This window comes from Salmo salar, chromosome 22 (assembly GCF_965601325.2).
Source record: "Salmo salar chromosome 22, fSalSal1, whole genome shotgun sequence".
NCBI classification, from domain to species: Eukaryota; Metazoa; Chordata; class Actinopteri; order Salmoniformes; family Salmonidae; genus Salmo; species Salmo salar.
In genome coordinates, this window is record NC_138312.1 from 3402425 (window position 1) to 3428151 (window position 25727).

The 25727-nt window shown below is 41.9% G+C and overlaps 1 protein-coding gene across 4 annotated transcripts in view; it reads left to right on the forward strand.

Annotated features, from left to right (window-relative positions):
* Positions 1–25727, forward strand: part of LOC106582631 (receptor-type tyrosine-protein phosphatase T) — a 593162-nt gene that overhangs the window by 267008 nt on the left and 300427 nt on the right. For all 4 annotated transcript variants that reach the window (XM_082967335.1, XM_045705246.2, XM_082967334.1 and 1 more), the window contains one exon: positions 16270–16566. In XM_082967335.1, the coding sequence (XP_082823461.1) occupies positions 16270–16566 (297 nt within the window). The remainder of the gene's footprint in view (positions 1–16269; positions 16567–25727) is intronic.

Sequence of the window (25727 nt, forward strand, 5' to 3'; positions counted from 1 at the left end):
GAGTGACAGAACACTGAGCCAATCATGGCACAACTAGAGAACATTACTAACTCATCCAGAACGCTGCAGCCCGTCTGGTGTTCAACCTTCCCAAGTTTTCTCACGTCACCCCGCTCCTCCGCACACTCCATTGGCTTCCAGTTGAAGCTCGCATCTGCTACAAGACCATTGTGCTTGCCTACGGAGCTGTGAGGGGAACGGCACCTCCATACTTTCAGGCTCTGATCAGTCCCTACACCCAAAGAAGGGCACTGCGTTCATCCACCTCTGGCCTGCTCGCCTCCCTACCTCTGCGGAAGCACAGTTCCCGCTCAGCTCAGTCAAAACTGTTCGCTGCTCTGGCACCCCAATGGTGGAACAAGCTCCCTCACGACGCCAGGACAGTGGAGTCAATCACCACCTTCCGGAGACACCTGAAACCCCACCTCTTTAAGGAATACCTGGGATAGGATAAAGTAATCCTTCTAACCCCCCCCAATACATATGTATTATTGTAAAGTGGTTGTTCCACTGGATATCATAAGGTGATTGCACCAATTTGTAAGTCGCTCTGGATAAGAGCGTCTGCTAAATGACGTTAATGTAAATGTAAATGTAACCCCTACGCTCCCTATTTTCCGCTGGCTTCCCCACCACAGGAAGCATTGAGCTAGACTGAAACACCTGCATTTTGGAGCTGCCTTGCTGCTTTATTAACTACATTTTTTTTAAACTGTATTTGCAAACTGATATGTGACACGTATTAATGCCAACATAACATGCAAAACAGGCACACAAAAAAAAGCTCTGCCCCACCTGCCCTGAATGAGGGGTTGCCGCTAATGCTCCATCTCTTTGAACCAGTGTTTTCACCACATTACCGAAATAAAGACTACTTCTACAGAGCCTCACCATCAAGCACCCAGCATCCACTTCTTCTGATAACATATTAGCTTACAAGAGCCCACAGGGTATACTAATGTACAAACTCTTCCCAGGTTCATACATACAATATACACATTTGTTTGTTCCCCCACACTCTAACTGAGAGAGTAAGGGTACCTGAGAATCTATCTGTGGACATTTGATGTATCATGATCTTCATTGTGAGAAGTCATTACTGGGGGAAGCAGCAAGTGAAGTGTTGTTTTCCTCCAGCAAGGCTAAATTATTGGAAAGAGTGCCAGTTTGATTGATTCTGAGGGGAAGGGGGATTGCTTTCTCAGCTCGCCTACTCTACTGGAGGGAAAGTGTAATAATATCCAGAAGGATCTCTCAATACAGACCCTTTTGGGGAAGGGTTGGGCAGAAGGAAGGCAGCAGCAGTGCTGGTGGAGGTAAGGTGATACAATGCTAGCTGTGTAGTCTCTGTCCCATCAGTCTATACTCTGCTTCCACCCCAATTTAGATTGCCTCTCTCTATCTCCCCCCCACCACCACCATTCTTTTGTTTTCAAGTCATTCATTTTTGAAGAAGAATGCACAACGTTTCAAATTTTTTGTTATATTATCGTCCTCTTCCGCCGTGTTTCGGTTGTCCCCCTGAAAAAAATCCTTGTTTCCACATCTCTCTTTTCTACCAAATGGAGTTGGTGCTGCACACTTGGGCTCTGAGCCCATGAGCTGTATGGATCTGATAAAAAAGAGAGCAATTGAGGGTTATTGAGCAGCCACTGAATAGAGCGGTGCACTTTTAATTATGCGAAACCAACTTTTTTCATTAGGACCTCACAGCTGTTTCTAAACGCTGTAGCAATGCTTAACGGAGAAATCCAGCCCTGAGAATGATATTGCCAATATATGGTATAAAAGGAGCACAAAGAACTTGAATACTATCTAGTCCTCACCTTCAATATTTAATTATCTTGGAATCTCAATAAAACGGCACTTTTGATGTGTGTCAGTCAAATTTTAACAATCTTATCTCTACACAAGTACAGTTCATTTGGAAAGTATTCAGAACCCTTGACTTTTTTGAAATTGTGTTAAGCTACAGCCTTATTCTAAAATTGATTCAATTGTTGTCTTTTTCTTCATAAATCTACACACGATACCCCATAATGACAAAGCAAAAACAGGTTTTTAGACAGTTTTGTAGGTTTATGAACAAAAAAAATGAAATATCACATTTACCTAAATATTCAGACCCTTTACTCAGTACTTTGTTGAAGCACCTTTGGCAACGATTACAGCCTTGAGTCTTCTTGGATATGACACTACAAACTTGGGAGAGAGAGTTCAAGGGAGAGATTTCAAGGGAGATGGGGAGAGAGAGACAGCTGCATGTGAGCTCTCACATTTTTCAATGTGTTTAAAAAAAAGGATACATTTGGAGTTAGATCAACTTGGATTTTTCGGCAGGGACTTATGCAGGATGCTACCCTCCACAGGATGGCCTTCGCTCCAGATCAAAACTTAAAAAACCTACAACATAATTTTGGACAAAATTACTTGGAGGGATTACTGCGACCAAGGACTCCTTTTTCCAAGATATACAGAGGGTGCTCTGGCAAACAAACATCAGAGACCTGAGGACACCATCCAACCTTGAACTAAGTGAGTAGTGTTTGGTCTGATGCTATTTTGAAAGCTAAAAAGAAGAATACAAAATGAAATAAATGAAAAATAAAGTATATTACAATGATGTATTTTGCTGAGTTAAAGGCTGCCAGGCTTGCTAGGACAGACCAGATCCAACTTCAATTAGCACTGAGGTGTGAAGTGAGAGGCATCAAGGCCTTTGGGCCCAACAAGTGGCAGGAGTCTCTCGCAGCCTGCCCCACCCAAATCCAGAGGCCTTTGAAGCCCCCTCCCACTGTTCAGAGACCATCTACTGGCATATTCTACAAGAAATAAAAGCTTCTCCCAAGTGGGTGTGACACCTACTCCCATTGCCTGCTGCACTGCTGCTTGGATTCCACCTGGCGATCTGTTCACCGTCTTCCCTGGCCTGTCTCCCCGTCTGGTACAGGTACCGACCCCACACTCCCCCTTCTCTCCCGAGATTCTCTTGCCTCCAGCACACATGCACTGTTGGGGCGAGTGACTCTGAACTTACAATGGCTAGCCCCAATTTTATTTTTTTCTTGTGCATTTTGCTATTTGCCTCATGACTCTTGCATGCTTTGTTGACAATGAACTTTCTTGTTTACCCAACCGTGGGACAAACTATGTTTGTTCCCACACTCGGGACTCTGACTCTCTATTGGTTACACAGCCTTTTGGCTTCCCATCCTATTCTAACCACCTCTCGACGGCTTTGTATTCATGTTACCTGATGAAATTGCTCTACAATATGATCTTGTTGCCATCTAATGCACATTCAGATGTCATAAATCAACACTGCAGAGCTCTCTCTGTCCTCTGCCGTGCCTTGATTGTATTACTGCTGATGATATCTGGAAATGTGCATGTACATCCTGGCCCATCTACTGTTGCTAGCCCCAAATCTGATTTGTGCTCTGACATCTGCTTCACCGATTTCTACTCTCGTAAAAGCCTGGGTTTTCTGCACGTTAACACTAGAAGCTTATTACCGAAAATGGAGCAATTGAAAGTGTGGGTTCACAGCTCCCATCTAGATGTGTTGTTCATTACTGAGACGTGGTTAAGGAAGAGTGTTTTGAACATTGATGTTAACCTTTCTGGTTATAATCTTTTTCAGCAAGTCAGATCTTCCAAAGGTGGGGGAGTGGCAATCTTTACCAAGGATCACCTACAGTGTTCGGTTGTCTCCACCAAGTATGTCACCAAACAATTTGATTTGCTGGTTTTAAGCATTAACCTTTCAAATAGCTCTTTGTTGACTGTTGCTGGGTGCTATCGTCCTCTATCAACACCGGCCTGTACCCTACCTGCCCTAAGCTCTCTCCTGCCCTCTTACACTGAGTCTGAATTTGTCCCGCTAGGTGACCTAAACTGGGACATTCTTAAACCACCTGACCAAGTCCTAAAGAAATGGGACTCCCTAAATCTTTCTCCGATTACTATCAATCCCACAAGGTATGACTCCAAACACCCAGAAAAGGAATCCTGTTATCCTCACAAATAATCTTGAGAGGTATCAGTCTGGTGTTTTCTGTAATGACCTTAGTCACTTTTATAGCCTGTGTTGGTAATGGCTGCTCAGTGAAACGACATATCCTGATTTGTCATAGACGCTTGCAAAAAACTTAATGAACTGGCCTCTGTAAAATGGTATAGAATCAGCTGAATCCCCTCTGTCGATGGCACTTGGACCTTGTTTTTTTATATCTTCAGTGGTATTGTTAACAAACACGTCCCCATAAAGAAAATGATAATTAAAATCAGGTTCAGCCCCTGGTTCGACTGTGATCTTGCAGAGTTACTCCACCTCAAGAATTGCATTTTGCGAAAGACTCGGCACAAGTATACTCAGGCTGACTGGCTCTCGTTCAGGCAAATGAGAAATAAGTGCACTCAGGCTATCCGGAATGCCAAAGTTAATTACTTTAAGGAAAAGTTATCTCTCTGTGGGTCTAACCCTAAGAAGTTCTGGAAAACGTTTAAAGACCTGGAGAATAAACCCTCCTCACAGCTTCCCATGTCCCTTAATGTTGATGATGTGGTTGTTACTGACAAGAAGCACATGGCTGAGCTCTTTAATCACCACTTCATTAAGTCAGGATTTCTATTTGACTCAGCCATGCCTCCTTGCCCGTCCAACATTTCCTCAACTCCCACCCCTTCTATTGTGACTAGCCCCGATGATCTTCCCTCTTTTTCCCCTGCCCCGCTACAAAGTTTCTCCCTGCAGGCGGACACTGAGTCCAAGGTGCTAAAGGAGCTCCTTAAACTTGACCCCAAAGTAAACATCTGAGTCAGATGGTTTAGACCCTTTCTTCTTTAATAAGGTTGCTGCCCCTATCATCGCCAAGCCTATCTCTGACCATTTTAACCTGTCTCTCCTCTCTTGAGAGGTTCCCATTGCTTGGAAGGCAATTTTCCAAGCAATGGAAAATGTATTTAAAGGGGGAGATCAAGCTGATCGTAACTGTTATTTCTATTTTGCCCAAACAAAAGTGTTGGATAAACTTATCAATAATCAGCTGACTAGCTTACTTAATGTCTATAGTATACAAAATCAGCAGGGGATCAAATACTTTTTTTCCCTCACTGTACTTTTTTTATTTGTTTTTTGACAGACATGTTAGAGTCAAAAATTATTCCTAGGTATTTAAAATGTAACACTTTGTCCCTTAACAGTTACCTCAGGCTCATGGGTCTCACTGCAGACAGTTTTTTAACTGTATTTATGTCTGTGTCACAACCTGGTTCCAAACTAGTCTCACAGCAATGAAGCAACTTCAAAAACTCAATAAGCCAGCTCTGAATGTGCTGGACAAAAAACCAAACACCTATCACCACTGCAATATCATAAAAAAATACAACCTACTGAGCTTTGACAGCTTCTTATACCTTGCTGACATCGCTCCACTGTTTAAGATCACTCATGACCTTGCCACACCACCTCTTAACCTCTATGGGCTAGGTGGGACGCTTGCCAGCCTGTGGCGCGATTTTCAAAACCTTAAAAATCCTATTACTTCAATTTCTCAAACATATGACTATTTTACAGCCATTTAAAGACAAGACTCTCGTTAATCTAACCACACTGTCCGATTTCAAAAAGGCTTTACAACGAAAGCAAAACATTAGATTATGTCAGCAGAGTACCAAGCCAGAAATAATCAGACACCCATTTTTCAAGCCAGCATATAATGTCACCAAAACCCAGAAGACAGCTAAATGCAGCACTCACCTTTGATGATCTTCATCAGATGACAACCCTAGGACATTATGTTATACAATACATGCATGTTTTGTTCAATCAAGTTCATATTTATATCAAAAACCAGATTTTTACATTAGCATGTGACGTTCAGAACTAGCATACCCCCCGCAAACTTCCGGGGAATTCGCTAACATTTTACTAAATTACTCACGATAAACGTTCACAAAAAGCATAACAATTATTTTAAGAATTATAGATACAGACCTCCTCTATGCACTCGATATGTCCGATTTTAAAATAGCTTTTTGGTGAAAGCACATTTTGCAATATTGTAAGTACATAGCCCAGGCATCACGGGCTCGCTATTTAGACACCCGGCAAGTTTAGCACTCACCATAATCATATTTACTATTATAAAAGTTTGATTACCTTTTGTTGTCTTCGTCAGAATGCACACCCAGGACTGCTACTTCAATAACAAATGTTGGTTTGGTCCAAAATAATCCATCGTTATATCCGAATAGCGGCGTTTTGTTCGTGCGTTCCAGACACTATCCGAAATAGTAAAGAAGTGTCGCGCGCATGGCGCAATTCGTGACAATAAAATTCTAAATATTCCATTACCGTACTTCGAAGCATGTCAACCGCTGTTTAAAATCAATTTTTACGACATTTTTCTCGTAGAAAAGCGATAATATTCCGACAGGGAATCTCCTTTTCGGCAAACAGAGGAAAAAATCCCAAAGGCGGGGGCGGTCGGGGTCACGCGCATAAGCCCAGTGTCCCTTGATCGGCCACTTGAGAAAGGCGATAATGTGTTTCAGCCTGGGGCTGGAATGACGACATTCTGTTTTTTCCCGGGCTCTGAGCGCCTATGGACGACGTGGGAAGTGTCACGTTAGAGCAGAGATCCTTAGTAAATGATAGAGATGGAAAAGAAGTTCAAGAAATGGTCAGACAGGCCACTTTCTGTAAAGGAATCTCTCAGGTTTTGACCTGCCATTTGAGTTCTGTTATACTCACAGACACCATTCAAACAGTTTTAGAAACTTTAGGGTGTTTTCTATCCATATGTAATAAGTATATGCATATTCTAGTTACTGGGTAGGAGTGGTAACCAGATTAAATCGGGTATGTTTTTTATCCAGCCGTGTCAATACTGCCCCCTAGCCCTAACAGGTTAAGCAACTTGTTACATATTTCAAGGACAATACCAGGATGACAAGAGCTTTAACAAGAGGGGACCACTCATCTCAGTTTAGAACCACTAAATTTGTCCAGACAGCTTTTTCAATCAGAGCATCTGGATTATGGAACACCCTGCCAGTCAGTGTGAGAGAGTGCAGTACCTTTGCTACCAGTCATGTGAACAATAAGATATTCTAACTCTTAATATGTCAGATATTGTTGGACCAAGGGACATTTAAACTCTGGTGCAATATTATCTTTATATTGTCTGTTGTTTTAGATTTAGATTTTTTTTTATATAGAGATAGATAGAGAGTGTTATATTGTAGCATTGTAATGATGTATTGATGTTGATTGTTTTCTGCACAGGGACTACAGATCAAAATGAGCTATCTAGCTAAATCTGATACAATGCATTTGGACATGGTCTCTGACAAATAAATAAATAAACCGCCAGTTCAGGCAAATTAATCAATGGCTCTATTGATTGGCAGGGCTCTGAAAGGAGTCTGCTGGAGTAGTGAAAGAGTGGCAGGGAGCCACCAGGGTAGAGCCCAGCAGGTAATTAAGGTAAAATGTATGCTCCTCTCCACTACTCTGCCTCCCTAATTGTTCTCTACTCTAAAGGGTGACCTGTGGCCGAGAAATGGACAGTCCAGCCAACACCGTCACTTTAGCAGTCAGGAAGTGCACATAATTTTTTGACAGATGCCCGCCAGCCTCTCCAGCCCTAACAAACCACCAGGAGGTTGTGTGTGTGTGTGTGTGTGTGTGTGTGTGTGTGTGTGTGTGTGTGTGTGTGTGTGTGTGTGTGTGTGCGTGCATGTGTGCGTGCATGTCAGTGTGATGTATGTGTGTGTGTGTGTATGCTTACGCATGTGTGTTTGTTAGAGTTGCACTCATATACTCTCATTAAACTGAGATAGCAAACTTCAAATGATGGGGGTTTAGCATGTGGATGGAGGCTTTTTGCCATGGGGTGGAAGTGCTGGGCTATTGTAATAAAGGTCGAAAAACTAATTTGTGATTCCTCAAATAAGTGGTGCTGGGTTTTTCCTGCATGCTATGTGCACTCATGCATAGACCCACGCAATGCAATATTAGCTTTCCATAAAGGCTTGATGAAAGTGTAGGCTACAGAGATCTATTGAGTTGTTCAGAGCATGTACTGTAGCCTAGTCTATAACGTGAGTCAATGGGACTCAAACAAATGTAGCTTCCATGCTCCACTGGAAAACACAGTGCACTTGTGTGTTCTTGTATTGCACCAAGGTTACAACCCTTGTCAATACCTCTCACTCAACACGACACAAAAACATTGGATTCCATCGGCCGTGTGCTTTCATCGGTCCTTACATGTAAACGCCATTCGACCTTGTCCTGAGTGTATCCTCAGTTATAATTAGCTAGCAGGCATCAATCTCTCGGTTTCTCAAACAAAGATGGACAAAGTCCCACCACCACATACATTTTGTTGTTCGACAATTGGTTTTAAGTGAGGGGGAATTGTTGAACATTGCAGTACCTGCTGGGGTACAATAGCTGTCATGAAGAAATAAAGAGGGGAATTCTCGAGGCATTGAAGGGATGATAGACAGTGAGGGATTCAATGAAATTGTGTCAACATCCTTTTTCACCATTCTATAGACCAGGCACCCCTCGATTACATTTGACATTTTAGTCATTTTAGCAGACACTCTTATCCAGAGCGACTTACAGTAGTGAATGCATACATTTCATGCATTTTTTTTGTACTGGGAATCAAACCCACAACCCTGGCGTTGCACACACCATGCTGGCATTGCAAACACCATGCTCTACCAACTGAGCCACAGGGAAGATATGATGAAGATAGAGGTCATTAATGAACATAACGCCCTATCCAATCACAAAAGAGCAGCAGGTAGTTCTGGGGCTGTGTCAATCTAAACCCATGTTGTGACATTTTGGAAGTTTTCATTCAAACAAATTCCCTTTCTTAAGTTTTGTCCCAAATTGATCCTTAACTTTCTGTATTGACCTCTACTGCAATATCCAACTTTGATGTCCTATATAGGTTAGGTATCAAAACATTTGTGAATCTCTGCATATTCTTTTTCAGTGTGAAGGAAAATGGAGGCAAGTTTCTAGCCTATTACCAGTGTTCCTTTTATAATATCAACATTTGTATGAGTAGAGACCACATTGTCAGCACACCACTTGCTTTAGTCCTCCACTGCCAGAGTCCCACTGTCCACAGTTCAGCGAGAGTGTCTCTCTTCCAGACAGTTTGTCATTGTCCTCCCATTCTCTTACCTCTGCTCGAGGTACTTAACCTATGGGCAACCTCGAGGCCAAGGCTCAATTGTCTCCATTTAACATCACTTTAAACCTCTCCCCGTAAATGGGCATGACAAGAATCGTAAACCGCCCGTCGGTAATTCTATTAATAAAGCTGGTTTTGAATTTTAATCATTTTTTACTCTAGTTCCAAAAGTCCCCACAGATCTAGGCAGCTGAAATGCAGGCGTCGTCGAGTCTCTCACGCATGTATAATGTTGCTAAATTAAAACGTGTAGTTTTCCTTCCAACTTTGGAGTCGCTTTTAAAAAATGGCTGGCAAATTATCAACTACATTCACTGGGGAGTAATTAAAAACCAGTAAAAAAGAATCGCTGGAACATCTGCTTGTAGTCGTGTTAATCCAATTGTTTAAGTCACGTACAGTGCATTCAGAAAGAATTCAGACGACACCTTGACTTTTTCCACATTTTGTTAAATTACAGCCTAAATCTAAAATGGATTAAACACATTTTTAAACACATCAATCTACACACAATACCCCATGATCATGATGCAAATGTTTAAAAAATAAAAAACAGAAATACCTTACGTACATAAGTATTCAGACCCTTTGTAATGAGACTCGAAATTGAGCTCAGGTGCATCCTGTTTCCATTGATCATCATTGAGATGTTTCTACGACTTGATTGGAGTCCACCTGTGGTAAATTCAATTGATTAGACATGATTTGGAAAGGCAAACACCTGTCTATATAAGGTCAAACCGTTGACCGTGCATGTCAGAGCAAAAACCAAGCCATGAGGTCAAAGGAATTGTCTGTAGCGCTCCACGACAGGATTGTGTCGAGGCACAGATCTGGCGAAGGGTACCAACAAATGTCTGCAGCATTTAAAGTCCCCAAGAACACAGTAGGCTCCATCATTTTTAAATTGAAGAAGTTTGGAACCACTAAGACTTTTCCTAGAGCTAACCGCCCGGCCAACCTGAGCAATCGGAGGAGAAGGGCCTTGGTCAGGAACCCGATGGTCAAGCTGACAGATCTCCAGAGTTCCTCTGTGGAGATGGGAGAACCTTCCAGAAGCACAACCATCTGTGCAGCACTTCACCAATCAGGCCTTTATGGTACAGTGGCCAGACTGAAGCCACTCCCCAGTAAAAGACACATGACAGCATGCTTGAAGTTTGCCAAAAGTCACCTAATGGACTCTCAGAACATGAGAAACAAGATTCTCTGGTTTGATGAAACCAAGATTGAACACTTTGGCCTGAATGCTCAGCGTCACGTCTGGAGGAAACCTGGCACCATCCCTACGTTGAAGCATGGTGGTGGCTACATGCTGTGGCGATGTGTTTTAGCGGCAGGGACTGGGAGACTAGTCAGGATTGAGAGAAAGATGAACGGAGCAAAGTATAGAGAGGTCCTTGATGAAAACCTGCTCCAGGGCGCTTCCAGCAGGACAACGGCCCTAAGCACACAGCCAAGACAAAGCAGGAGTGGCTTCAGGACAAGTCTTTGAATGTCCTTGAGTGGTCCAGCCAGAGCCCGCACTTGAATCTCTGGAGAGACCTTAAAATAGCTGTGCAGCGATGCTCCCCATCCAACCTGACAAGATCTGCAGAGAAGAATGGGAGAAACTCCTCCCCCCAAATTTTATTTAACCTTTATTTAACCAAATACAGGTGTGCCAACCTTGTAACGTCATACCCAAGAAGACTCGAGGCTGTAAACGCTGCCAATGCTGCTTCAACAAAGTACTGAGTAAAGGGTCTGAATACTTACAGTTGAAGTCGGAAGTTTACATACAGTTAGGTTGGAGTCATTAAAACTCATTTTTCAACCACTCCACAAATTCCTTGTTAACAAACTTTAGTTTTGGCAAGTCGGTTAGGACATCTACTGTGTGCATGACACAAGTAATTTTTCCAGCAATTGTTTACAGACAGATTATTTCACTTATCTGTATCACAATTCCAGTGGGTCAGAAGTTTAAATACACTAAGTTGACTGTGCCTTTAAACATCTTGGAAAATTCTAGAAAATTATGTAATGGCTTTAGAAGCTTCTAATAGGCTAATTGACATAATTTGAGTCAATTGGAGGTGTACCTGTGGCTGTATTTCAAGGCCTACCTTCAAACTCAGTGCCTCTTTGCTTGACATCATGGGAAAATCAAAAGAAATCAGCCAAGATCTCAGAAAAAAAAGGTAGACCTCCAAAAGTCTGGTTCATTCTTGGGAGCAATTTCCAAACGCCTGAAGGTACCATGTTCATCTGTACAAACAATAGTACGCAAGTATAAACACCATGGGACCACGCAGCTCTCATACCGCTCAGGAAGGAGACACGTTCTGTCTCTTAGAGATGAATGTACTTTGGTGCGAAAAGTGCAAATCAATCCCAGAACAGCAGCAAAGGGCCTTGTGAAGATGCTGGAGGAAACAGGTACAAAAGTATCTATACCCACAGTAAAACAAGTCCTACATCGACATAACCTGAAAGGCCGCTCAGCAAGGAAGAAGCCACTGCTCCAAAACCGCCATAAAAAAAGCCAGACTACGGTTTGCAACTGCACATGGGGACAAAGATCATACTTTTCGGAGAAATGTCCTCTGGTCTGATGAAACAAAAATAGAACTGTTTGGCCATAATGACCGTTGTTATGTTTGGAGGAAAAAGGGGGAGGCCTGCAAGTCGAAGAACACCATCCCAACCGTGAATCACCGTGGTGGCAGCATCATGTTGTGGGGGTGCTTTGCTGCAGGAGGGACTGGTGCACTTCACAAAGTAGATGGCTTCATGAGGAATGTCAATTATGTGGATATATTGAAGCAACATCTCAAGACATCAGTCAGGAGGTTAAAGCTTGGTCGCAAATGGGTCTTCCAAATGGACAATGACCCCAAGCATACTTCCAAAGTTGTGGCAAAATGGCTTAAGGACAACAAAGTCAAGGTATTGGAGTGGCCATCACAAAGCCCTGACCTCAATCCTATGGAAAATGTGTGGACAGAACTAAATAAACATGTGCGAGGAAGGAGGCCTACAAACCTGACTCAGTTACACCAGCTCTGTCAGGAGGAATTGGCCAAAATTCACCCAACTCATTGTGGGAAGCTTGTGGAAGGCTACCCGAAACGTTTGACCCAAGTTAAACAATTTAAAGGCAATGCTACCAAATACTAATTGGGTGTATGTAAACTTCTGACCCACTGGGAATGTGAGGATAAAAAGCTGAAATAAAACATTTGCTCTACTATTATTGTCAGGAATTGTCAGGAATTGTGAAAAACTAAATTTAAATGTACAGTTGAAGTTGGAAGTTTACATACGCCTCAGCCAAATACATTTTAACTCCGTTTTTCATAGTTCCTGACATTTAAATATTCCCTGTCTTAGGTCAGTTAGGATCACCACTTTATTTTAAGAATGTGAAATGTCAGAATAATAGTAGAGAGAATGATCTATTTCAGCTTTTATTTCTTTCATCACATTCCCAGTGAAAAACTAGTTTTAATTACTTCAACCTAAGTGTATGTAAACGTCCGACTTCAACTGTATTTGTCTAAAATGTATGTAAACTTCTGACTTCAACTGTATGTAAATGTGATATTTCAATTTTAAATTGGAATACATTTGCAAACAATTCTAAAAACCTATTTTTGCTTTGTTTTAATGGGGTATTGTGTTTAGATTGATTAGGGGAAAAAACTATTTTATCCATTTTAGAATAAGGCTGTAACGTAACAAATGTAGGGAAAGTCAAGGGGTCTGAATCCTTTCCGAATGCACTGTATCTGTTGGGGGCTGATCTTGTCTTTAGGATGCTTTTGCTACTGAATATTGGGGGCACTGCGGCCATTATGGAGCATTCACATTCCCTTCATAATCATTACGTTAATAATTTAATTCGAGTGCACTGTTATACGTTAGACTGTAGATATTGAATAATCACAATTTTTTTAGTTTTTGGTTCGGGGGCATTTCCGACCGTAAGCTATTTCAAATACAGCGACATCAGATAACATTTCCATCTTCCATTTTTGTCTTGGGGTTGTGATGATTTGTTGTTGATCCAGGGCTGTGGATTAAAAGAGCTACCTCTGCAAAATGACTGTGGTCATAGTGTTAAGGTGGTGGAAAACGGCTTTAGAGTCCAGAAGCACTTTTGGGCCTACTACTTCACTGCTGTGCTTTGTGGGTTGCATTTGACCCTCCAGTCCCTAAGGATAAAAGCCAGTGGTATCCTAGCCAATGACACTGACTTATCATATTTTTATGTTTCTGTCTTTTTTCTCTCCTTGCGCTGTTTAAAATACCCACACATTTGGCTATTGTGGGCACCCATTGATATGTTTATTGTTAGCAATTTCCACTTTGCTCTTTTGAGGAGCGGCCGGATGACGAATGTGGCGGCGTGTCAGCAGGGCGAACCAGGGCCAGCATTAAGATTGATTTCCATCCCCCCCTTTTCTTCTTGACGGAGCTCCCCAACGTCTGCGATTAATAATCCCCCGCTCATCGATCACCGGTGCTGCTACCCTGAGCCCCGCACCCCTATCTGTGGTGGAGTCGGCCCACCCATGGCATAGCAAACCTCCCCGGTGCCCCTTCTCAGTGTGTGCCAACCACTGCGACTGCCATGTACCCTGATTAATGAGATTTGAGTCATGTATAATGCTAGCTGCCTTCTCTCCATCCCTCCCTCCCTCCTTCGCTCAGATTGGGGTAGATAGCTGAGAAGAGCTGGAGGAGGAAGATGGAAGAGAGGGAGGAAGATAATAAATAAAAATGATCCATTACTTGTCAAAATCAAGAGCAACTCAGGAGATGACTTCATTGACTTAATTAACGACAAAAGCAAAGTTATAACTCAGTTATAACTTTGCCGATTTGGGAAGTTCCCCCTATTGGATTTTCCAGTCCGAAATTAGCAATGTTCTTAGAGCTGCTTTCCGAAATGAATCCAGATTAGCCTTAGATTAGCCTTAATCTGGGTTTTTGTTGTTCAGCATTATTCTCTATCACAGGGCTGTCCCTAGCCTTTTGGTGGCCCTAAGCAAGATTTGGTTGGGGGGCCCACCCACCTCGCAGCCCCCCCAAAATTTGGACCCCTTCTTGATGTCAAAGAGAAACGTTTAATTTCCTGCAATTCTGCACATTTTGCCATGGGCCAGAGAGGAAGATTAGCAATTTTATTACACATTTCATGCAATTGTATTAATTTTGCCATGGGACAGAGATAATATTTTTTCTGTTTTACAACTAATTTCCTTTAATTCTACCCATTTTGTCATGGGTAAAGATTTTTTTTTTCTTCAGTTTTAAAGCAAATTTCCTGCAATTCAACACATTTTACCATAACTTATGCCATGTTAATATATCAGAGTGAGAATGACTAATACAATCAATGGGGCTCCCCTGGAGGTCAGGGCCCCTGGGTGAGTTTGATCACTTCAAATTTAGAGAGCTGGTTAGACTAGCTACCAATCTAAAAATTGTTAACTGACATGACTAATTGAGTGACTTCAGTGACTGACATAACAAGAGAAAAACTGCTAATGCACAACCAAATGTCAAAATTGCTTACTCTCGATAGTAAATTGAGACACCCACTTATGCCTGGGGCCGGCCCTGCTCTATCAGTTCCAGAAATTGGGCTATAGCCCATTGTAAATCTACTGTGAGGCCTTGTTATAAGCATGCATAATACTATTTCAAGGGCTTTGTTAGCATGAGAAAGCCGTCTAGTACTGTGTTTTGTTTTTTGAGTTCTGTGTAGAACAGCATTATGTTATGCATGAAAAAGTAAATTTACCGGTAGTTATTTTGATTGCTGTCTTAGTTTACCACAACTGCAATGCATGGAGCCTGTGGTTCTCCTTTCTTCAGACTCCATCAAAAAGTAGGCGTCTTTAAACATTGTATTGGATCACAAAACAATAAGCTGTTGCATAGTTTATGCATAGTTGCTTCTTTGGATGATGCCATTGATAAGATTCAAGGGGTTTTTAACCCTAAGCCCTGTCTAAGCCGGGGGAGGGCGTGTCTACTAAGCTATTTGGAAATGTTTTAAGAAGGTCATACAAAGGACCATTTTTGCTATTTGATTTTGAATTTTAAGACCCCTTCAAGTATCCAAAAAAGAAAAAAATTATAATATTTGATGAATTACTTACTGCTATTAGACCATACAAACGCATTGAATATAGTAGCCCCCCCCAAAAAAAAAATCTAAATGAAGTTTGTTCTGAAGTGTCTGTCCTATATCTGAGTGACATAAGAAAACACATATATCTAGCTTAAACTGACAGATGTTTATTTATTTATTATGCTGATTAGATTTCCACAGGGGCTCTGACATCGATTTGAATGGTTTTTAAACAACCACTTCAAAAGGTTCAAGTGCTCAGCAGCCAAATGCCATTTGTTTGTGCACTTAGCTTTGGCTTGTCCAGATTAAATGACCAGCTTTCATCTTGTAAAATTAAACAAAGCCTTTAAATTTCAACTCCCACCCAGACGCACCGAAACAGAACCCAAATGGAAGGGCAGACTCGTCTCCCACCATCTTATGTGATTTAGCCATTGTTATTAGCCAATCTAGGGGAATTAGACTGACCTTGAGGCTAAAGAGCTTTATCATGCTTTCAGGCATGATGTACAGTATCGACTTAACCATGATACTCGCAACATATGGATGATTCTGCTGTGATAGCCCAACGATCATCCATGGTGGGGGGTTAGTGGTTAGTGGAGATTTACGGAAGGCAGACAACTTGAACAAAGTGTATGTATCTGTTTCTGATCATCGCTGCTAAACAACTAACACTATAATACATCAATAGCAGTTCAAGTTTTTTTCTTCATGTGACTCAATGCTGCCCAACATCGGCTCATCATGTGAAATCCATGTGTCAAGTCTTGAATTTCCTGTTCAATCAGTTACAGGATCCCAAGAATACTAAGACAAATACTAATACCATTACTAAGGCAGTTCCTCTTCATTTGCCAATGGTTGGATTCACAAACTCTAACCCCTGTTCCTCTCTTCTTCTCCCTTCAGACCCAGTCAACGGGCCTCAGAATGTCAATGTGGTGGACATCCGGGCCCGCCAGCTCACCCTGCAGTGGGAGACGTTTGGCTATGCCGTGACACGCTGCCACAGCTACAACCTGACCGTGCAGTACCAGTACGTGTTTAACCAGCAGGAGTTTGCGGCCGAGGAACTGATCCAGACGTCGTCCCACTATACCCTGCGGGGCCTGAGGCCCTTTGTCACCGTTCGCCTTCGCCTGGTCCTTGCCAACCCCGAGGGCAGCAAGGAGAGCGAGGAGATCGTCAAGCAGACGGAGGAGGATGGTGAGTGTCAGTGTTTCTGTCTTTACCGTGGTATTGTCTTGGTTCCACTGTCTTGTCCTGTTCCTAGTTCAAATACATGCATGGGGTGTACTGTAGACATGCTGCCTATACACATAGGGATGGAAATTACACTAGTCTGCTAGCCCAAGGATAGTACTTTTTTGACCAAGCTAGTTAAAAATGTGCCAGGCCACTGAAATCATATCATATTTCACAGATTGTTGACGCAAATGTTACTTGGGCTAGTAGTATAAATTGAGGTCTACTAGCCTGGCTAGCCAGCGCCCAAATTCCATCCCTGCACATGCCAAAAATATGACACTTTTCATTCCAGTAAACTGTCATCCTGTTCTGAGCAAGGCCAAAATGTCAAAATAAATGCATTTTTTAACTAGGCTAGATCATGAGATGGCTTAAAATAGCTGCCATATTGCTGTTGTTCCATACATTTACATGTATTGAAACAGACAATACTTTGCAGTAAAGGCACTAGCCTGATAGATCCGCAAGCTAATGGAAACATAGTAAGACCTTAATTGTTCCACTAATTAATACCACAATTATGATTGGTTACACTTGTAATAACTGTATAATGAGCGCTGATTATAGCCCTGTTATCAAACTATTAAAACAGCATGAATTAATGAGCACAAATGAATACATTGTATGTGTATGACTGGATGTAATGTATAAACTACAAATCAGCAGACCTTGCCATTATCGATGCACTATGATATCCTCATTCCATAAAGACTTTGGTATCTTTTCATTTATCATTGAGGGTGCATTATGTTTTTTAATCAAAACAGCCCCAATCTCCCACGACGTCCCAAACTAGTTAAGAGTAGCAACACTGTGTTCATTGTTTTTTAGCTAATAATATTTAATCTCTGGGTTGTAATTTTTGTTCTTAGCGGTGCTAATTGCACTTCTATGGAAATGACTTTAGTTTTATAGAGCTATGCACCGTCTCACAAATATGACTTCAATTTTAAAAGGCCCAATGCAGCTGTTTTTATCTCAATATCAAATAATTTCTGGGTAACAATTAAGTACCTTACTGTAATTATTTCCACTCAAAATGTTCAAAAATGTTCAAAAATAGCTTCTTAGCAAGAGCAATGTCTCAAGCAAGTATTTTGCTAGGACTGTCTGGGAGTGGTCTGGGTGGGGAGGGGAAAACTGAAAACTAGCTGTTATTGGCAGAGATGGTTTAGATCTCTTTCTTATTGGTCTATCAACATATTTACTGCCTGCTGATGTCACCATCCATTCCAAAACTCCATCCCACCAAAACAGGCTGATATTTCAGGTGTTCTTTTCAAACAGCACTTACACTAAAAGGGCATTATTCTAATTTCCACAGTGTCACAGTATTATTCCAACCTCATAATGTGGAAATATATATACTGAACAAAAATATAAATAGAACAGGTAAAGTGTTGGTCCCATGTTTCAAGAGCTGAAATAAAATATCCCAGAAATTGTCCATGTGCACAAAAAGCTTATTTCTCTCAAATTTAGAGCACACATTTCTTTACAAAATTTGTTAGAAAGCATTAAAAAAAGATAATCCATCCACCTGACAGGTGTGGCATATCAAGAAGCTGATTAAAAAGCAGTATCATTACACAGGTGCACCTTGTGCTGGGGACAATAAAAGTCCACTCTAAAATGTGCCGTTTTGTCACACAACACAATACCACAGATGTCTCAATTTGAGGGAGCGTGCAATTGGCATGCTGACAGCAGGAATGTCCACCAGAGCTATTGGCAGAGAATTTAACGTTCATTGCTCTACCATAAGCCGCCTCCAACGGAGTTTTAGAGAATTTGACAGCATGTCCAACTGGCCTCACAACCGCAGACCATATGTAACCATGCCAGCCCAGGACCTCCGAATTTGGATCTTCATCTGAGGGGGTGCTGAGGTGTATTTCTGTGTGTATTAAAGCCTTTTTTGTGGGGAAAAACTCATTCTGATTGGCTGGGCGGGGCGGGGAGGCCCACCCATGGCTGCACCCTTGCCCGCACCCTTGCCCGCACCCTTGCCCAGTCATGTGACATCCATAGATTAAGGCCTAATACATGTATTTATATTGACTGATTTCCTTATATGAACTCTAACTCAGTCAAATCTTTTAAATTGTTGCATGTTGCGTTTATATTTTTGTTCATTATATAAAACACAGGAAAATCCCGTTCGACTGTACTGGGCCTTTTAAAAGGTTCCTCTTTCCCGTCGCTGATGAAACTGAAGTACACTACATGCCCAAAAGTATGTGGAAACGCCTTCAAATTTGTGGATTCTGCTATTTCAGCCACACCCGTAGATGAGAATGGAGCCGGAGGGGATGGCTGCCGTTCTCTGGGCTCCTAACCAATTGAACTATTTTGTGTGTTTTTTCGCATTGTTTGTAACTTATTTTGTACATAATGTTGATGCTACCGTCTCTTATGACCGAAAAGAGCTTCTGGATATCAGAACAGCGATTACTCACCTCGAACTGGATGAAGATTTTTTCTTTAATGAGTCTGACGCAAAGGATATAATCTTGCTCCCAGACAAGGCCCAAATCCCCATCATTCGCATGAAGAAAAGAAGGAAATACAGGGGGCGCAGCTCAGGGTGCCTTGTGAGAATATGTCGGCGAGTGGGTAACCCGCCTCTACCATCCGTTCTATTGGCCAACGTCAAAATCACTGGCGAATAAACTGGTTGAGCTCCGTTGGAGACTAATCTACCAACGGGACATTAAAAACTGTAAAATCTTACGTTTCACGAGTCATGGCTGAACAACGACACGGATAATAAACAGTTGGCTGGGTTTTCCGTGCAACGGCAGGACAAAACAGCTACGTCCGGTAAGACGGGGGTTGGGAGTCTGTGTCTATTTGTCAATAAAAGCTGGTGCGCAATGTCCTCTTGGGGCTAGGGGGCAGTATTTTCACGGCCGGATGAAAAACGTACCCAAATTAAACAGGTTACTACTCTGGCCCAGAAAATAGAATATGCATAGTATTAGTAGATTTGGATAGAAAACACTCTGAAGTTTCTAAAACTGTTTGAATGGTGTCTGTGTGTATAACAGAACTCATATGGCAGGCAAAAACCTGAGAAAAATTGAATCAGGAAGTGGAAGAAATGAGAAATGTAGTTCTTATTTTGAATCCCTTGAGAAACTACAGTGACATAGGGTTTACGTTGCACCTCCTAAGGCTTCCATTGGCTGTCCACAATCTTTAGAAACTGGTTTCATCCGTCACCTGTTACCGGGCAGACAATTGTGGCTCAAGTCAATCAGTGGCCAGTCTGAGGACAGGTGTCTCGTGACGCGCGTGCACGCGAGTTCGCTGTTCATTATTTTTCTTCTGGGATGAATACCTATTGTCCGGTTGGAAGATGATCGCAATTTTACGTTAAAAAATACCCTAAAGGATTGATTGTAAACATCGTTTGACATGTTTCTACAAACGGTAATGGAACTTTTTAACTTTTCATCTATGGATTTGCGTCCACGCCTCATGGCATTGTAAAGTGTTCTGGATGGGTCAACAAAACGGAGGTATTTGGACATAAATGATGGACTTTGCAGAACAAATGAACATTTCTTGTGGAAGTGGGAGCCCTTCCGAATGCATTCCACCGAAGATCAGCAAAGGTAAGAAAATATTTCAGAGATTTTGTCGACGCCGTGGTTGTAGGCTAACTGTATAGCTTAGCATTGAAGGCTAAGTTCTGTACTCAGAATATTGAACAATATGCTTTCTCCGTAAAGTTATTTTGAAATCTGACAATGCTGTTGCATAAAGGAGTAGATTATCTCTAATTCTTTAAATAATTGTTATACATTTTGTCAATGTTTATGAGTACTTCTGTAAATTGATGTGCACATTCACCGAAGGTTATGGGGAGAAAACATTTTCTGAACGTCACGCGCCAATGTAAAATGGGTTTTTTGGATATAAATATGAACTTGATCGAACAAAAAACGCATGTATTGTCTAACATGATGTCCTAGGATTGTCATCTGATGAAGATTGTCAAAGGTTAGTGCTTCATTTTAGCTGTATATCTGGTTTTGTGACGGCTATCCGTGCTTGGAAAATGGCTGTTATTTATTTTTTTGCTAAGATGCTATCCTAAAATAATCGAATGTTTTGCTTTCACCGTAAAGCCTTTTTGAAATCGGACAATGTGGTTGGATTAAGGAGTAGAGTATCTTTAAAATGCCGTGTAATGCTTGAATTTTAATTTTGAAATTATTCTTTTTAGAATTTTTGGGGAATTTCGCGCCGTGCTATCTCACTGGTTGTTGTCCAACCAATCCCGGTAACGGGATTTTATCTCGAAGGGGTCCTCAAGAGGTTTGGTAGTCTTGAGGAATTGCCACCACAAACGAACACTGGCGCTAAGACTGCACTCAACGAGCTGTATAAGGCCGTAAGCAAACAAGAACATGTTCATCCAGAAGTGGTACGCCTAGTGCCCGGAGACTTTAATGCAGGCAAACTTAAATCCGTTTTACCTCATTTCTACCAGCATGTCAGATGGGAATACAACTCTAGACCACCTTTACTCCACACACAGAGATGTGTATAAGATCTCCCTCACCCTCCATTTGGCAAATCTGACCGTAATTCTATCGTACTGATTCCTGCTTACAAGCAAAAACGAAAGCAGTAAGTACCAGTGACTATAATTCTATCCTACTGATTCCTGCTTACAAGAAAAAGCTAAAGCAGAAAGTACCAGTGACTCGCTCAATACAGAAGTGGTCAGATGAGGCGGATGCTACTGTACAGGACTGTTTTGCTAGCACAGACTGAAATATGTTCCGGGATTCATCCAATGGCATTAATGTACATATCCCGAACGGAAGCCATGGATTACAGGTAACATCCGAACCGAGCTAAAGCTGCCACTTTCAAGGAGCAGGACACTAATGACGATGCTTATAAGAAATCCCGCTATGCCCTCAGACGCACCATCAAACAAACAGGCAAAGCGTCAATTCAGGATTAAGATTGAATCCTACTACACCGGCTCTGACTCTTGTCGGATGTGGCAGGGCTTGCAAACTGTTACGGACTACAAAGGGAAACCCAGTCGCGAGCTGCCCAGTGACACGAGCCTACCAGACGATCTAAAGGCATTTTATGCTCGCTTTGAGGCAAGCAACACTGAAACATGCATGAGAGCACCAGCTGTTCCGGACCACTGTGTGATCACGCTCTCCGTAACCAATGTGAGCAAGACCTTTAAACAGGTCAACATTCACAAGGCCGCAGGGCCAGATGGATTACCTGGGCGTGTACTCAGATCATGCTTGGACCAACTGTCAAGTGTCTTCACTGACATTTTCAACCTCTCCCTGACTGAGTCTGTAATACCTACATGTTTCAAGCAGACCACCATAGTCTCTGTGCCCAAAGAATGACTACCTGCCTAATTGACTCCCGCCCTATAGCACTCATGTCGGTAGCCATGAAGTGCTTTGAAAGGCTGGTTATGGCTCACATCAACACCATCATCCCATAAACTCTAGACCCACGCCACTTCGCATACTGCCCCAACAGATCCACAGATGACGCAATCTCAATCGCACTCCACACTGCCCTTTCTCACCTGGACAAAAGGAGCACCTACGTGAGAATGCGGTTAATTGACTACAGCTCAGCATTCAACACCATAGTGCCCACAAATCTCATCACTAAGCTAAGGACCCTGGGACTAAACACCTCCCTCTGCAACTGGATCCTGGACTTCCTGACGGACCGCCCCCAGGTGGTAAGGGTAGGCAATAACATCTGCCACGCTGATCCTCAACACGGGGGCCCCTCAGGGGTGTGTGCTCCCTATTCACCAACAACTGCATGGCCAAGCATGACTCCAACACCATCATTAAGTTTGCTAATGACACAACGGTGGTAGACCTGATCACCAACAATAATAAGATAGCCTATAGGGAGGAGGTCAGAGACCTGGCAGTGTGGTTCCAGGACAACAACCTCTCCCTCAACGTGAGCAAGACAAAGGAGATGATCATGGACTAAAGGTAAATAGGGCCGAACACAGCCCCATTCACATCGACGGGGCTGTAGTGGAGCGGGTTGAAAGTTTCAAGTTCCTTGGTATCCATATCACTGTCGTGACATTGTTATTGTTAACCTGTTAGGGCTAGGGGGCAGCATTTGCACGTCTGGATAAAAAAAATGTACCCGATTTAATCTGGTTACTAATCCTACCCAGTAACTAGAATATGCATATACTTATTATATATGGATAGAAAACACTCTAAAGTTTCTAAAACTGTTTGAATGGTGTCTGTGAGTATAACAGAACTCATTTGGCAGGCAAAACCCTGAGACATTTTCTGACAGGAAGTGGATACCTGATGTGTTGTATTGACTTTAAACCTATCCCATTGAAAAACACAGGGGTTTAGGAATATTTTGGCACTTCCTATTGCTTCCACTAGATGTCACCAGCCTTTACAAAGTGTTTTGAGTCTTCTGGAGGGAGATCTGACCGAACAAGAGCCATGGAACGATGATGTCCCATTAGACACCTGGCGCGCGAGTTCATGTTGGGTACCCTCGTTCCAATACGTTATAAAAGAGTATGCATTCGTCCACCTTGAATATTATTCATGTTCTGGTTAAAAAAGGCCCTAATGATTTATGCTATACAACGTTTGACATGTTTGAACGAACGGAAATATATTTTTTCCCCTCGTTCATGACGAGAAGTCCGGCTGGCTTAGATCATGTGCTAACAAGACGGAGATTTTTGGACATAAATGATGAGCTTTTTTGAACAAAACTACATTCGTTATGGACCTGTGATACCTGGAAGTGACATCTGATGAAGAGAATCAAAGGTAATGGATTATTTACATAGTATTTTCGATTTTAGATCTCCCCAACATGACGTCTAGTCTGTATCGCAACGCGTATTTTTCTGGGCGCAGTGCTCAGATTATTGCAAAGTGTGATTTCCCAGTAAGGTTATTTTTAAATCTGGCAAGTTGATTGCGTTCAAGAGATGTAAATCTATAATTCTTTAAATGACAATATAATATTTTACCAATGTTTTCTAATTTTAATTATTTAATTTGTGACGCTGACTTGACTGCCGGTTATTGGAGGGAAACGATTTCCTCAACATCAATGCCATAGTAAAACGCTGTTTTTGGATATAAATATGAACTTGATAGAACTAAAAATGCATGCATTGTCTAACATAATGTCCTTGGAGTGTCATCTGATGGAGATTGTAAAAGGTTAGTGCATCATTTTAGCTGGTTTTATGGTTTTGGTGACCCTGTCTTTGACTTGACAAAACATTACACACAACTCTTGTAAATGTACTGTCCTAACATACTCTAAATTTATGCTTTCGCCGTAAAACCTTTTTGAAATCGTAAAACGTGGTTAGATTAAGGAGATGTTTATCTTTCAAAGGGTGTAAAATAGTTGTATGTTTGAAAAATTTAAATTTTGACATTTATTTGGATTCAAATTTGCCGCTCTTGAAATGCACCTGCTGTTGATGGAGTGCACCACGGGTGGCACGCTAGCGTCCCACCTAGCCCATAGAGGTTAATGTGATGACATGCTATTTATCGAATAATTAACTATGTTTATACGTAATTAAATTAATCCTGTAACCATTAACTCAATAACCTGGGGCACCATGGGAAAGTTTGTTTAATGAGTTACCGTTTCCCAAATTCACTCAAATAATATCAGAATATTGATTTCATAGCAGTCACTAATTAATTCATTTCCTCATCAGTCTCATTCTGAATGTCGCATAATTCGTAAATCTTCACTACCCATGTCTCACTAATCATTCCGTACCACACAAAATGAGTTAATTATTTATTTACTAACAAGCTAAATGATAACATAAGATACACATACACAAACATTCTAGGTTACTGGTTAGAACATCATACAATGACAACAGGTCCCTAGCGGACTAACACAATATGACACGTGTTACACAAGATGGAGATTTACAGAGAGAGAGAGAGAGAAAGTACAATAGAGAAATTCAACACTTGGATACATTTGTAAACTACGCCTAGTTTCAGCTCTAACACCTTGCCCCGAACTGCCGCTCTTATGGGTAAAAAGTGTAATGCATGTATTTACGTGTTGAAGGTCTCCGTTGGGTATCTTGTCGTGGGCCGAGTTCTGCTTAGTGGGAAAGGTTTGGCTGACGCCTTGTTCTTTCATCTTCAGGTGTAAGTCTCTGATTGTGACATCGTGTTGACAATGTCCTTTCGCTTAGTTGTATGTTTCCTTGCACTCGTTCTGTGAGTGAGCTTCTGAGTAGGCTAATCAGCCATGTCGATGATCCCAGCATGGGTAGGAGGGCCGTGTAGACAATCGATGACTTGAAAAGATAGGCTGGAGGGTCCTGTTTAAATTCACCTTCCTAGATACAGTACTTAGAAGAGCTACTCAACCATGAACCTGATTGTTCAGAGATTTTCTTTGTCTTCAACCTCGTGTTGCGATTTGGGGTCGTGACAAATTGTGGACCTTGGCTGCAGCGCGGTCCTCTAGTCAAGTATGTAAATTCTTAACTCACATGTTTTATACCCCAGAGTAGAAAGGGTGTTTCCGTCTTTATGACACCCTGGGGCGTAGCTATTTACAAGGCAAGGTATTAGTATTTACTATGATCTCTTATGGACAACTAAAATCACAGTCTTATCGTCATCAAAACATTCTCTTTCATCTGGATATTCTCTAAATCAAAATCAAATCAAATGTATTTATATAGCCCTTCTTACATCAGCTGATATCTCAAAGTGCTGTACAGAAACCCAGCCTAAAACCCCAAACAGCAAGCAATGCAGGTGTAGAAGCAAGGTGGCTCGGAAAAACTCCCTAGAAAGGCCAAAACCTAGGAAGAAACCTAGAGAGGAAACAGGCTATGAGGGGTGGCCAGTCCTCTTCTGGCTGTGCCGGGTGGAGATTATAACAGAACATGGCCAAGATGTTCAAATGTTCATAAATGACCAGCATGGTCAAATAATAGTAATCACAGTGGTTGTCGAGGGTTATTGTCCCCAGCATAAGGTGCACCTGTGTAATGATCATGCTGTTTAATCAGCTTCTTGACATGCCATATCTGTCAGGTG